At 41.2% G+C, this 15,885-nt stretch overlaps 1 protein-coding gene across 4 annotated transcripts in view; it reads right to left on the bottom strand.

Moving 5' to 3' along the window:
* The window catches only part of PIP5K1B (phosphatidylinositol-4-phosphate 5-kinase type 1 beta), a 177,538-nt gene that overhangs the window by 108,128 nt on the left and 53,525 nt on the right, over window positions 1–15,885 (bottom strand). For all 4 annotated transcript variants that reach the window (XM_056523046.1, XM_056523048.1, XM_056523049.1 and 1 more), the window contains exons 2-3: window positions 12,354–12,428; window positions 11,753–11,821 (exon numbers count right to left, since the gene is read on the bottom strand). In XM_056523046.1, coding sequence (XP_056379021.1) covers window positions 11,753–11,821 — 69 coding nt within the window. In that variant the 5' untranslated portion in view covers window positions 12,354–12,428. The remainder of the gene's footprint in view (window positions 1–11,752; window positions 11,822–12,353; window positions 12,429–15,885) is intronic.

Here is a 15,885-nt window from a genome sequence, read left to right as displayed (position 1 = left end):
TTATAAAGCAGCCTGCAGTCATTGGATCAAGAGACTCAGCACTGCACAGAAAACTCAGGGAATAAGTGAATGCCTGGTAAGTGAGGGAGCGATCAGTGCTAGCCTTGGACATGACCCTTCCTGAGCAGTGGATGCCAAAATGTGTGAGCAGCGAAGGAATGAAGTGAGTGAAGGAATTTTTAGCCAAGTGCAGATGCTAGACACTTCCACTGGAAAGAAAATACATGTCCGAACTTTGGGACCCCATGTGATCTCCAGAAAGGGGCCCAAACTCGCCCCACAGCAGGTAGCAGTGGGTCGGCACACACTCTATGCATTGTGTATGCTCCCACACTCCCATGTACAATGCATGTAATGCATGCTGTTCTGGAGATAACACTGGGTCCCAGAAGTCACACCCCCTACGAGCAGACGCTTATCCCTTATACTGTAGATAGGGGATACATTTTTAAGGGCTGGAGTACCCCTTTAAATGAATTCAGTGTTTTGCGACTCTTCTTATCCATGCCACAAAACAAACAGGATGAAGAGAGAAGACACTGTAGGAAACAATTGGAAATAATTTGCTTTCCAGTTCAAGAAGGTAATTTTAGTCAAATGTATTGATCAGAATACAGCACAATACTGTATAGAAAATGAGTAAAGAAAAACATAACAAAACAAGTAAAATAAAATAATATAAATAGAATTACACGTTTCGGGAGTAATCTCTCCCTTCATCGTATAAGAGTGAAACACAAGGAGTGTCTGGGCAATGAATTTATCAGTGGAAAGGCATGGAGAGGCAAAGGAGTGCTCCCATCATGAATACAACAGACTCATAATTATGAAAGGTACCAATAAAACATGGTATTGTTAATGTCAATGCTATAATGAAATTATATCTGTTAAAAGTTTTTAGGAGACTAAAAGATGATGCATAATAAATAAATTGCTGAAAGCCGTGTCATTTGTATCAGGAATTTAGAATGAAAATTTTCTTTTTTGTTTTTTTTTGTTTATCATACAGGTAAGTAAGTGATCACCTATGAACAAACAAGCACACGCTTCCCACCTGCAAACTGCAGTGAGTGGTTAACATTCAGCTTCCTGCTTCTCAACAAGTTCTTGTTGCTTTTGGTATGTGGTTAAAAGAACATGTCTTGCAAACATAAATATAGATTTTCCCAAGCTCTTGGTAATTTTAGTTTTGCTTTCATAAACACCTGCAATGACTGTGACTGTTTCAGGCATGTAGGCTATAAAGAGGTATTCTTCAATTTGGTTAAACATAAGATGTATGAAGTGTTAAACACAACTACAGTTTTAAAGGGAATGTGTCACCTAGATTAGTTTTCTGATAAGAGCGAGATACAGAAACAGGTTCTTTTTTAGTGGCTTTTTTTGGACCAGTAACAGTTTTTCAAAATCACAGCATGCTTCAGCTTTGGCATTTTTTTCAATTTTGTGATGGTTTTCCTTATTTAGACTGTTAGGGTGCATTCACATCACGTTTTGTACATACGGGTGCCGGATCCGGCTGGAGGAGGGGCAAAACGGGCGCTCCCGTACCCCGGCCGGATCAGCCCGTGACTCCATTTACTTTAATGATCCGACCGGCGTCAAACAGTGACTGCGGTCGGCTCAGTTTTGACCCGTTTGCGGTCAAAAAAATCCCATTATCTAATGTAAGTAGCTGGTACAGCCAGTCTTCCCCTGACCAAATATATATATATATATATTTTTGAAGGCATAATTACAAGACGAGAAGGCCTACTTCTAAATCCTCCATAAGCCTCCACTTGTAATGCATCACACAACAAATATATTTTAAATACCTACCAGGCAACTCTGAGGTAAACTACACTTTTTTTTTATAAAGCATTATTTTAAGCCTTTCAATAACCACAATGCAATACTTGCTTCATATGACAAACACAGTGGATGAGATTTGAAGTGCTAGCACACTGTCTACAAGGTGCACGTATTGTCACCAGTGCATCATACTTACTGCACTTCCAAAAACTAACATTGATAAATCTGCCAGTGTTGTCTTAAACAGTGCTCTGCATCCAAACCAACTGGGCCTTAAGTATGTGTGTGGTATCCCGGAGCAGAACACCCTTGTCTGCCTGCTCTGTCAGGTGGATGTTATCCTAAGGTGCTACCCCAAATCTGTGCCTTAATATGTTCTTTAATAAAAATGCTTTAATTGTGTTTTCTAACTTGTTGGTGCTATTGTGCCTTTAATTACATGTGAAGGGTTAAATGTATTACTCTCTCAAGGATGAGTAAGGAAGCCACAGCAGCAGTTGAGCCAGTAAGGGCCCTCCGTCCCTGCCTTCACCCTAGTTTGGTTAGACAGGGTGGATCCCTCAGTTAGTGTGGTAGTCTGGCCTTGGCCAGCTGTGAGAGAGAGTCTCCTCTCATCCTCCTCTGTTACCTCATGAAAATGGGCCTTCAGTTTATCTTCTAATCTTTTTCTTCTTGAGTGGTTTTCACCCTCACATGGATTCCCGCTGGTCGCTGCCCATGACTGAGTTTAAGGAATTTCAAGATAAAGGTGTGATGATCCTCTGGCTACATCTGTCTGCTCTGTTCACGTTGCCGATAAACACTAAATAGGAACCCTTTTGTGAAGGACTTCACTGGTGGAAGCCTTCTCTATCATCTCTTCTAAAGTCAAGTCAAGTCTAGTCAGACTCCAAGTCTTAGTCAAGGCATAGTCAAGTCAGTATCTACTACTACAATTCTCTGCAAGCCCATAACAGCAGCTGTGGCTCCTTTACTCATCCAGTGCTGCAAGTGTAAATCTTTAACTGCAACTCAGCCAGCTAGAATTTTTTTTAAACTTAACTTTATTATAACAAATCATAATAGTGAGCTAATGGTGAATTAAAAACCCAGCATCATCTGCACATCATCAGTAATAACTTGTACACTGTCATAACACAGGACAAACACTATGATACTGGTACAGCACAGCTGCAGTATGTTCCAAACCAGTGCTGATGCTGTTATTAAAATTCTTCACAGAGCCCCCTAACATGTTTTGTCACAGGTGTGAGGTCCTTAGAGGTTATGGGGCAATTCAGTTGTACGAGCAATTCTAGGTCTTTGAAAAACTAGGTGACAATCTTAAAGGGGTACTCCGCTGCTCCCTCCAGAACCCGGCGTGATTTCAGGCCACACCCCTTGTGATGTTACGCCATGCCCCCTCCATTGATGTCTATGGGAGATGGTGTGATATCATGAGGGGGCGTGGTGTGACATCTCAACCACCCAGCATGTAGAAAAAAAAGTTCTGAACGCCGGGTGCTGAAGGGAGCAGCAGAGTACCCCTTTAAGTACACTATGTTCCTGTTAGATGGATTGTCCACTTTGGACACCACCTTGCTCAGCAACTGCTTGTTGTCAGTTATTACTGCGTAAGTGCTTCCCCTTCCAGACTAATACAATATTCCCACCTTCTACCACTATATGCCCTAACAGGATATTAAAAGTAACTACTTTAAGGGCCAGATGTTGCTGGGCATGGCTGTCTTTAGTGCCATAGATTTGCTTTATTTATTAATTTTTTCTTCATTATTTTATACTAGGGAGTATGAACCACATCTGTACATCTCAGTTTAATGTATTAAATATTAACCTCTTTGATAATGCATGCATTAATAAAAAAGGTTTCAGTTGCTATAGTGAGAATCTTGCATTATGTGTCCATTTGACACAAAAAAAAGTCAAAACTGGGAATTAAACAACAACAAACCAAAATAAATAATTCAGCTAGCGGGAAACAAGCACTTGTCTGCAGTGTATCAATGATTTCTAGGGAGTCTACTTATTGTAAAATAATTTATGCTTAGAGATCTCTTCTTGACGATTAAGATAAGGCTATTCTCAAGACATGGGATATATATTATGCATGAGAATGCTAGCAAGTTATTACATTATTGATTGAACCAGCAGCTCTTAACAAAATAACCATATATTTAATACATTTTCTAATATTAGTAGTTTATGGCTGTAATTTCATTGTTCCTCCTGAACAGTGCCTGAGGAAGGTCCAAGTTATATGGACTGAAATGCGGTTCATGATATATGTTTGTAACTAGTGGTCTATTCCTCCATATGGTAATTGGACTATGGAACCTACATTCCAATAGCGCCCAAACATTCCCAGATTTTTCACAACATTGTCCTGGTTGTTATTTGCTCTTCTTCCTCCTGACAGCAGACATCACGTATAATCATAAAGACAAATACCCCCCAAGGATTCAGACTTATTTACACATGAACAAATTGATGCATGTTTTTGGTACAATTATCCACAATAAAATACAATTAAAATGTTATCCTCCACAAGAAATTAATGACAGGGCACTCACCATCGGCTTCAACTTCGTTCTCCTTTATTCATGATGAAGTACATATACACAAATACAGTGTAGGATAGGGATGGATGAACACAGACAAGGGGATGCTTCTCGGGCCAACGGTGCCGTTTCATGCTATGTGCTTCAACTGGCCCAGTTAAACCGCATAGCGCAAAACAGCACCGTTGCTCCGAGAGGCACCCCCTTATCTCTGTTTGTCCATCCCTATCCTGCACTGTATTTGTGTATATGTACTTCATCATGAATAAAGAAGACCGAAGTTGAAGCTGATGGTGAGTGCCCTGTCATTCATTTCTCGTGGAGGATATGATTTGTGACTACATTGCATACAGAGAGCAACGCCTGGCAGATTCTGCTGTCTGCATTAGGAACAGTGGATTGCAGAGGGTTAACCACTAGATGTAGCAGTGCCGAGGAAGTTTCTGCTTGGAAACAATTAAATTTTTTATGCACACACTACCAAAAAATCCATAGGGATATTTAGATGTTCTGTAGAAATGCAAATTACAGATGAGGAAATTACGTTTTTTTTTTTTCCCCTGACGCAATCCGCAAGCAATGTTGTTGGAAAAGGAAGAATCTTCATTTAGTTGAAAATCTGCAGAGTAACACCATGTTCAATGTACAATACATTTTTTGGCTTCCTACTTCATATTCCTTCAGTGATGCTGTTGGTTAAGGTGGAACCTAGACAAACAAGCTTATGTGTATTTTTTCCAATGCAAATTAGAAGCCTGTGCCAATGTAGAAAAATATTACTGGATTAAGTGACAACCCATCTTATGACATTCACTGTTCATGCCCGCAGCAAAGTAAAGACAAAATGTACAACTATCTGAATGGAAGAATAAACATGTGACGGAGGTAAAAGTACACAAAGGCATCTTCCTTAGCTGAGCTCAGCAATGCAAAAACCAGAGTGATAAGTTATAAAAATCACAATAAAACACCTGGTCTAGTGCTATGTAGTGTAGCAGCGCACCTCACTCCCCAGGGGGACACCAGATCTGACTCTTTCACTGCATTAATCTATGAAGTTAGAGAGTTGAATCGGACAGTTGGCCAGGGAATGGAGAGCACGGACATGCATTAGAACTGTTACAATAGGACTCCGGATTCAGGTCTGAAACTCGGTACGATCTAAAGATTTTTTTATTTAAAGGTTTTCTTTTTGCAGGTTTCAAATAGAACAAAATATAACAACATGAAAATCGATAGCAGTGATTGTCTATTCATCAAAAACAGGAGTGTACATACATCAGAGTAAGGGTGGGTTCACACCACAATTTTACTATTCGGTTTCAGCATACAGTTTCCTAAAAAAAAACTATGCAACCGTACAGAAAACCGTGCCCATAGACTTCCCATTCAAAACCGTATGCACCATATTGTACACGGTTGTCTCCGTTTTTCAAACCACACTGTTTTTTACTTTTTTTTTCTGCACAGACGGTTTTGGGCCGGGTGAAAAACCGAATTAAACCATATACGTTTTTTTTTTTTAACATGGGAGTCAATGGGAACCGTACAGAACCGTATGTGCGTACGGTTCCATCCAGTTTTCACTATACAGTTTTTGACTTTCCACAGTTTTTTTTTCTTGGAATTTCAATCAAACAAGTGAATCTTTATTCATAACAAAGTGAAAAGTTCAAAACGTATACTTTTTTTTCTTAAAAAACGGATGCAACCGGAAATCATTTTTCAATCCGTATACGGTTTTCAATCATATACAGAGAAAAATTTGTACACATGTTTTGAGACAGTTTAGTCAGGTATTGAGGAATCAGTTTTTTTTTTATCAAAAACCTGATACAGGAACTGTATTGCAAAAGCGTGGTGTGAACCCAGCCTAAGTGCGAGATACAGCGTTAAGTAAGAGGAGCCCATATCAGCAGGTACATAACTCGTCCAGCATAAATATAACTGCAAGTACAACAAAACAGGTAGACACTGGCTAAAAACATCTAACTAACAAGAGGATCTAAACTTTCGACAAGTCAAAATCTAAAGTTTTAAGGGTGTTATTAATAGGGTGTGGGGGCACTGAGCAGCACAAACATTTTCAAAGGTTAAGGATTGGGGGCAGAATTTAGTGCATTTAGGTCAAAGATGTCAATTCTAGGGATGATGGAAGGGGAAAATAAACTTTGTTTAAGAGGGGAAATAATAGGTAGTACCTAGCACTGGTGCAGCCTTGGCTCAATTCCTGGTTTGGTTCCATATTTGGCTGGGTTGAGTCTGGACAAATAATGCATACCACTTGGACTCCTGGTGTCATGCTGGTCTTCTCCCACCCTCTGCTCTTCAAAAGCCTTGGGCTCTCTACATGTCTCTGATGCACAGGCAGAGGTAGACACTGCGCTAAAAAAAGGTTTGAATGCAAAAGCCTGCCCCGTTGATCCAATCCGGATTCAGCATGAGCTTCTGTCTCTGGATTTATACAGCCAAGCACCAAATGAAGTCCCCACCGAATGAAGCATGCTGTATTGTAGTAGTCAGTACAGCCCTAGTGTTTTCAGATGCACCTATACCTCCATTCAGTACTTTCACTAAATGTACACCATCATTATGCATGTGGAACTGCTTCTCCATGGATTTGGGTGCTTTTTTCTTGTAGCTGCTGATCATTTGAAATTGGTGTTATTAGTCTTACCACTTTATTTGTTACTGGGAGGCTAGACTGTCAAGTGGAGGAACAACACCATTCTTACCAAGAGGAAGAGCCTTAGGTTCACGCCTTGTCGAGAGTAGTGGTAACAGTCAATGCACATAGTTGCAGTCTGGATTGTCAAGGGTGCAGTCATCAGTGGTGTGATTGATTTTGTGCTGTCCTAGGCCTGCCTAAACTCGGATGCCCTACCAAAACTAAACTTTTCCTGCCCCTTTCTACCAAGGCCACACATCTTCCTGCTGAAGATCCACCCCTTCTTCTTTAGTATTTACCGTTTCCACTTAGTACATTGAAAGTGGAATATAACAATATATGTAAATTGTAGTGTTACATAAATCATGTTGACTTACATTGGGGTCTGTCTGCTTTCTGTCAAATTGATAGGGTCTACATGGATGTTCAGATACAAATGGAATATAGTTCAATTGAAGGAAACTGCATGAAGCTCGATGCAGAGATTGTTGTGCAGCATGTGTGGATCTGGATCAGTGAAGGCATTTAATTTACCACTCACAGGATACATACATGAGAATGGAAACAGAAGATTCTCCAAGATCTCCTGACAGATGATAGTGCCCACTACGGTACCCCCAGCCATGCTTGCTCTCTGTTGCCCAGAACATTGGTCTCTTTCAAGGCCTGTCTATCCTCAATAACCTCTCCACCTTCCCCTACATAGGAGGATTAGCAGGATTTCACACCCTCTTTGTAGGCTTTAGGTTGAGTTTAGCTGACATTGCGGAGAACCCAGCTGCCAGCACAGTGCCCCCTATGTCTTTCAGTCACATGTCAGCATCCATTAGCTCAGCATTGGGGACACCTAAAGTGCCCGTACCTCATCCCGCACACTCTCACATCAGAGCTGACGCATAAAGAGCAAGATGCAGACAGCATGTTTTACTGCCATTAAAAGTCAAGTACAGGCAATTGATCAGTGGCCGTGATGCCAAGAATGGGTGGTAACCTTTTCCTTTTTCTATCTAGCTGTCCAGCTGCTTTTCTTCATTAAGGTGTGACCAGTCGGCACCACACACACACACACACACACACACACACACACACACAGCATGGTGAATTCCTGGGACTCTGCATAATAGGCCAGGGACTCGGTGACTTCCATCCCACATCAGTGCACCTCAACCATGGAGTTGGCCTTTCATGTAGTGTGGAAGATAGGGGCTCTCCATGTTTCTCCTGTCAGCAGGCTGCCCTCTCCTTAACTGTTTGTGGCCACTATCATGTCTCAACCGGTGCCCATGCTTCTGTACCCAGTGGTGTATCATGGGTGACATTTTTGCTGCCCCTCCCCCTTAAATTTCTGCTCTAGAGCCTATTTGTAAATACACCACTCAGCGGCTCCACATGCATGATGATGGTGTATACTTATTGAAGAAGCCACAGGTCCACTTTAGTTAATAGAAAATAATGTAAGAACGAAAACTGAAAATGACATTTCTGCTGTATGGTTAATGCTCATTTGATGTTAAACTATCTTGCTATGACAAAATAGGAACATCTTCTTATAATATCTGTACTGAAGTTATATAAGCATTGAAATAGCAATGCCTGCAGCTCATGGTTGACTATAAATGGCCAGACACAAAGAATTTTGCTCCAGTGGAAAATATTTTTATCAGATCAAATATTAAAAGTCACATTAACCTAGCTTTTCGTAGTTATGGTTGCCTGCATGACAAATAGGAAGGTCAGCTGTCCAGGTAGGTATCATTTATTTTCCACATTTTCCTCTACAATGCTGAGCACAGGGAGCCTTAATGCCAAAATAAAGGATTCATTATATAACATATGCACAATGTGCAATCTGGGGCCTCACTCAGAGTACGATGCTGTTCTGTGTGGCTTACCACAGGCAGTAACAAACAAATGACTTTGTGTGCACATTCTGCATTCTTATTGGTAAACAATAAAAAAGAACAGACAATACAAAATGAGTACAAGCACTACTACAGTAGGGGAGAGGCCAAATGTTGTTTTTTCTCCAGCTAGCTAGCTGGTCTACCATGCCTTAGTGATGATGCAGTATCTTAGCTGTGTCGTGATATTTCTGTATAAAAGGATTACTATCATTGAAAAATTTTACCCAGACAAGTCAAAACTTTTGATTGCACCAGGTCTCACTCCTGAGACTCACTGCAATTGCTCAGTATAAGCCAGTGTGTTGCATTGTGCTTGACACTGTGGCCAGTGTGACACTGTGACTTATATAGCAAAAAGGTCAGATTTGATTGACAGCCAGGGAGTAAGCTGCGTGCTGCTGCAAACTTCCACAGCTTATAACTAGCGATTGCAACGTGTCTCACTTTATATATCTTCACATGAGGTCAAAAACAGAGGACTAACAGACTGGGAATGTAAAATATCCTACAGTATATAACCTCTAATCTTTCTAGCCAAAAGAAGTTATGCTACATCGATAAGTAATAGTTTCTCAGATCATATTTTTGCAATTTGCACTTCCGCATTTAAACCATATGGAAAATTACCGCTTTTTCTGCGCATTGCTCAATGAAAGTTGAAATGCTAAAATATAGATCTATATTTGAGCATTTCATGTCTTGTATGGTTAAATAGAAGAACACTAATCCATCACTACAGCAATACTGGATAGTCTTATTTATCTATAATAACAGTAGACCCTTTTTTTGTGAGGGGGATAACCCAGCGCCAGAGCTGACTAGCTGCAGTTTACCCCTCCCCATAGACAAAACATGACGTTCGGCTGAATATTCATGTGGATTGGAAAGATAAATGTAGGCAAAACAAATGTTCAACCAACAGTTATTGAAAATGTACAACCACCTTAAAACACTGCACCCTAGTCTAACCAGCTCCTAACCGACTTTGGCTTACAGAATCCACAACTCTGGTCGAAAAAATGAAAAAAAAAAAAAAAAAAAGACAAATACATAAAAAATATGGAAGTGAGATCTTGCTCTATATTTATCTATCTATTACGTTCTTTATAACAGGACACAGTTTAGCATTCAATATGACATTATGTTAAAGGGGTACTCCGGTGGAAAACTAATTATTTTAAATCAACTGGTGCAAGAAAGTTATACAGATTTGTAAATTAATTCTATTAAAAAATCTTAATCCTTCCAGTTCTTATCAGCTGCCGTTTACTACAGAGAAAGAGTGGTATGTATGAAGGCTTTTACACAGTTAGTTTTTTTGACTGTGTTTTGTCGCCATTTCCTTTATATGTTACTTTTTGCGACAAACAGTTGCGCCAAATGGTTTAGAACATTATCACTGAATTGACGGTGTTAGTTGTGATTTCAGTTAAAATCATGCATTGGTGTGGAACTCGTTATGTGCGACTTTTCAATTTGGCGCAAATCTTGGTACAAATCCCTTCATTAAGGGGCAAATCCACACCAAAAATAAAATGTCGGAGAAAAAAGCTACAACAATAGAATGTAAAACATTTAAACAGTGCCCAACCAAAAAGTGGAAAAAGGACCCTGAACAATATAAGAAGCAACCTGGTTGGTTGCTAGGGGAAAATGCAACACTTTTCCAAGGCAGAGGTCTGGATGAATATCCCCCTAATGAACAAATTAAAAACAGAAAAACTGGCCCTGGCTGTGTGAGCTTTACCTCTGTAAACCAGACAAAGTCCCAAGGTCAGATTTAACTGCCACAAAGTCAGAAGGTTCTGCCATGAATTCTGGGGCAGGAGTCTGCGCCTTTTGTAGGGCTGCATTTGTGCCAAAATTACAAACTTGAATGCGACAATTAATAATTTTGGTGCGACTACGCTCCATTTGACACAAAAAAAAAATACATAAAATCACACATTGCAACACCATTATTGATACATACCCACTAAAGTTCTTTTCTTTTTTAATTTCTTTTCAGTCTGACCACAGTGCTCTCTGCTGACACCTCTCTCCATGTCAGGAACTGTCCAGAGCAGCATATGTTTGCTATGGGGATTTGCTCCTACTCTGGACAGTTCCTGACATGGACAGAGGTGTCAGCAGAGAGCACTGTGGACAGACAGAAAAGAAATTCAAAAAGAAAATAACTTTCTCTGTAGTAAACAGCAGGTGATAAGAACTGTAAGGATCGAGATTTTTTTAATAGAAGTAATTTACAAATCTGTTTAACTTTCTGGCACCAGTTGATTTAAAATCAACTGGTGCCAGAGTACATCCAAAGTCAGAATAAAGTCCAGAGTTGGCACTGCCACTGGGTAAAACACTGGAATAATAGCACGAATGCCACTGGTACTCACCGATCCTCCGCTAGTGCCGGTGCTCTTCCAGACCACAAGAGCCGTATTTCAGAACAAAAGATACCGAGGCACTCGGGTATCTGTGGGTGGTTTATTAAGTGTAGGTCATACAGCAATGCTCAGTTGACAAATCGTCTCTGACGATTCGTCGACTGAGCATTGCTGTATGACCTACACCTAATAATCCACCCTCAGATACCAGAGTGCCTCCGCATCTTTTGTTCTGGTGCCAGAGTACCCCTTTCATATATGCATCATGTCCTGTACTGTAATAGTATACATGTAGGACTTCATTTTCATGAAGATGTAACAAATTCAGGGGCATCATACTGACAACTTGTCACTACTGATACAAGATGGCCGTTAACTCTTTACGTTGACGTGTATACTAAACATAGCATTACTAGAAGGTAGCATGCATGTTTGATCATTTCCACTTACCTTTTTGTAGGTTTTTTCCCCATTTGGTCTTTCACTTGTTGCACTTCCATTCTCTGTGGTAGTAGACATCTAGACAGAAGAAGAATTTCCAGTTACTTGATGGATCAATGAAGAAGATAGGTTTCGTACCTAGCTAGATGCCCGCTGAGCCCTGCATTGGTACCTTTCCCCTTCTGTACCATCCCATCTCTGTCAGCTCCTCGGCACTCAGAGGGGGTTAGATTATTACTGCAAATCTTTTCTTAAACCATACAAGTCTGTCTGCTGCTTTCTTTGAGGTTTCGTAACAATTAAACTGCTTAGAACCTTGTAACCTAAAATCTCCTCAGTTGCCCGGAGGGAGGAGATTTATTCATTTTATAATGTTACAAAGGGGCCAGTGCCTGCTGTAATGCTACACTAATGCTTCTCTTGGCTGCGAGTCATGCTGTAACACCAGCTAAAATGACAGACATTAGAAAATTTCAGCTTGTATTGAGACTGGATGTGCTCAATTTACACAGAAAGAGACAGCTCGGCAAAAACAACTGTCAGGTTCTCAAAATCCGATTCTAATGCCCACATGTACAGCCTGTCTAGTACAAGGAATACAAAGAACTACCTTTCCTTAGTTGTAAATCATCTGGAGCAGGGGTAAATGAGTGCACTGGTCATTTATGCAGCTGGTTCCAAGACCCTAGGAAAAGACAAAAAGACCGTTCAGCAACTAAACAGCAAACAATGGCACCTTAGTAAGTAAATTTTAAATCTAAAAAAAATCCATACCCAAGATCCTTGTTTTCTTTTGCCATACAGAAATTGGCACAGGAAGAGATACCTACATAGAATGGGCTGCTGATAAACTGCTTCCATGGACGTTCCTATAAGAGCAGTAGGGGACAGCACAGCTATAGAGGAAATTGTTTAGTTTTAGGGGCATTATGGCTTATTGCTATGCGTAATGCACTAAAAGTTATATTTTGTATGTGCACTGTAGTGGCAGTTCTCTGTCGCATTTATATGTTGTAACTGGAAGACACAATAGTGTGGATAACTCTGTGCTGACTACAGGCTACTCAACCCGATAACCCTGAAGGCATAAAGCCTGAGATACAAAAATGTAGGTGATTCCCCTAAAACTTAAAGGGGTACTCCACCCTAGATCTTATCCCCTATCTAAAGGATAAGGAATAAGATGTATGATCGCGGGGGTCCCAAGAGATCTCCTTGCTGCACCCGGCATTCGTTCAGAGCGTCAGGTGCAGTGTCGGAGGCTCGTGACGTCACGGCCATGCCTCCTCAATGCAAGTCTATGGGAGGGGGCGTGATGTCATGAGCGGGGTGTGACCGGGATGTCACGAGCCTCCACCCTGCATTGCCAGTCATCCAGCACAGAGCGAAGTTCGCTTCGTGCACCGGATGTCTGGGGTGCCGCAGCCGAGATCCTTTGGCTAGGGGGTAAGATGTCGAGGGGCTGAGTACCCCTCTAACATTTACTGTTATTTACTAAAAGAAAACCAGTGATTGAACGTACTGTTAAAACCAGTGCCCTTGTGCCTCATGTGATTCAAGTACTACGTGGATATAATTCCACGATCACATAGTTCATAGTGAGGGCATATGACAGCTCATCCACACACATGGATAACTATCCACCTCACTTTAAACACAAGGCACAGTGTGACACCTTATCAAAACTGAGACACAATGCCCCCCTCTACATGTTTCGGTGAAAATTCACCATCATCAGTAGGAAATGAGACAAGCTTGGCTTTCAAACCACATGTATACAGCCCTAAAACTACATCTGCCACCATGTGGTACTTCTGTGTGTCACCGAATTGTATTCTACTCTAGAAACACCATATTTATTCATATATACGAATCCAATGGAAGAATAAATGTTTGAAATATGAGACAAAGAGTCATAGCAGTGGTGGATCTGGTGGGGACAACAGGGCTGTTGTCCCCACCCCACCCCAGATTAATTTCCCCCGTCACATTCGGGACATCCCTGTTTCCCGAAAGATCATTTTGGGACACAAGGATGTCCCGGTTACCTTTCTGCGGCACCGCGTTAACTTTAAAAATGCAGAGGCCGCCGGGAGGTAGCGCATGCAGGGACGTCACTGACGTCCCGTATGTGCGCCCATAGAAACAAAGCAGAGCGGACCAGCAAGGAGGAGGATGCTCGCATGGTAAGTTACCAGCGGCAGGTCATTTTCGGTGCTTTGGTCAACTATGCTGACAACCTAATGTGGTGGGAACTATGCTGACAACCTAATGTGGGGGAACTATGCTGACAACCTAATGTGGGGGAACATACTGCCAACCTAATGTGGGGGAACTATGCTGAAAACCTAATATGGGGGAATTATGCTGACAACCTAATGTGGGGGGAACTATGATGACAACCTAATATGGGGGGGACTATGCTGACAAGGTAGTGTGGGGGAACTATGCTGCCTACCTAGTATGGGGGAACTATGCTGCCTACCTAGTGTGGGGGAACTATACTGCCTACCTAGTGTGGGGGAACTATGCTGCCTACCTAGTGTGGGGGAACTATGCTGCGTACTTAAAGGGGTACTCCACTGCCCTAGCGTTCAGAACATTTTGTTCCGAACTCTGGGTGCGGGCTGCGGGGGGGGATTGTGATGTCACAGCCACACCCCTTGTGACATTACGCCATGCCCCCTCAATGCAAGTCTATGGGAGGGGGTGTGTCGACCACCGCACGATACCCTGATAGTGCCCCTCCCGAGACTAGACTCTGGATCCGCCCATGAGTCATAGTATGAGCTCATACATAAATGGGCTGGGAAGATGGTTTTGGTCTTGTTACTTTTTCTCCTTACCTTCTAAGAGACATAACTATACCTCTACTCTAACTTTTTCCATCTATGGGGCCATATGATTCAAAATATTATTTGTGAAGAGAAATTTTTAAAATTTAGCAAATTTTGAGAGGTCTTGATTTTCCAAAAGCGTTTTTGATAAAGGCTAAAAACTAAGCCAAAACATTGCAAATGTCTTATCATAGGACCAGAGGAACTGATGCAATAAACTATTCATAAACCTCATTTCTTAACAATCAATTTCTTGATTAAAGGGGTACTCCGGCGCTAAACATCTTATCCCCTTCCATAGACTTGCATTGAGGGGGCATAACGTCATGAGGGGGCGGAGCCGTGATGTCACGATACTCCGTCCCTGCACTGCTCGTCATCAGCCACAGAGTGATCCTCGCTCTGTGCAGCTGAAAAACAGGGGTGCTGCAGGAGAGATCGGTGGGGTCCCCAGCGGCGGGACCCCCGCAATCTAACATCTTATCCCCTATCCTTTTGATAGGGGATAAGATGTTTAGCACCGGAGTACCCCTTTAACTTTACTTTTAAAACTTAAGGAAAATCTAAAACTGAAGGATCCAACATAGTAACAGGCAATAAAAGTGAATAATAACGTCATTACGGACATTATTTGTGACAGGAAAAAAATTAGTGCATGAAACATTTTTTCTCCCATCACAAATAACGTCCGTTATTCATAACGGGCTATAAAGGGTGAAAATGGCCTAAAGGGACATTATAACAGATCTTTAAAACGGAGCAACTTTATAGTGTGAAAGCAGCCTTACTGTTCAAAGTTGACTAGATAAGCAGAACAGATTATTCACTTTTATGGTTTTCTCTGGCTATACACAATGATTTGACATTAAACTTTCCAAGATGATGATGGATTCTGTTTACATCAAAGTCAGTTGCATCGACTTCTTAATAGAAAAACAATAGTTTTTCTGAATCATCTCAGTAAGGATGATTCAGAAAAAGGTGAAATCTGCAGATAGGAAGTAATGAGGCGCAGTGTTTGTGCCCCTTAGTTCTAATAGAAAAGGGAGTCTCTAACAATATTAAAAAAAATGTCTTTATGACAAATTAAGGGGACCTTATCTTTGGGACTGGAGTTGTTAAAATATAATAGTTGTTGCTATATATCATTAGATTATCAGCCAGCTAAATGTCATATATGGCAGATATACAGCGGTGCATTCAAATCAAGGGGAAATAGGAAGAAGTGTATATTGTGGATGAAGTTCCTGTACCTTCGCCATAAATCCTTCCTAAATAAGTGCATGAGTTATTCTATCTGGAAAA

This window comes from Hyla sarda, chromosome 1 (genome assembly GCF_029499605.1).
Source record: "Hyla sarda isolate aHylSar1 chromosome 1, aHylSar1.hap1, whole genome shotgun sequence".
Taxonomy (NCBI): Eukaryota; Metazoa; Chordata; class Amphibia; order Anura; family Hylidae; genus Hyla; species Hyla sarda.
This window is presented reverse-complemented; position numbering and strand designations above follow the sequence as displayed.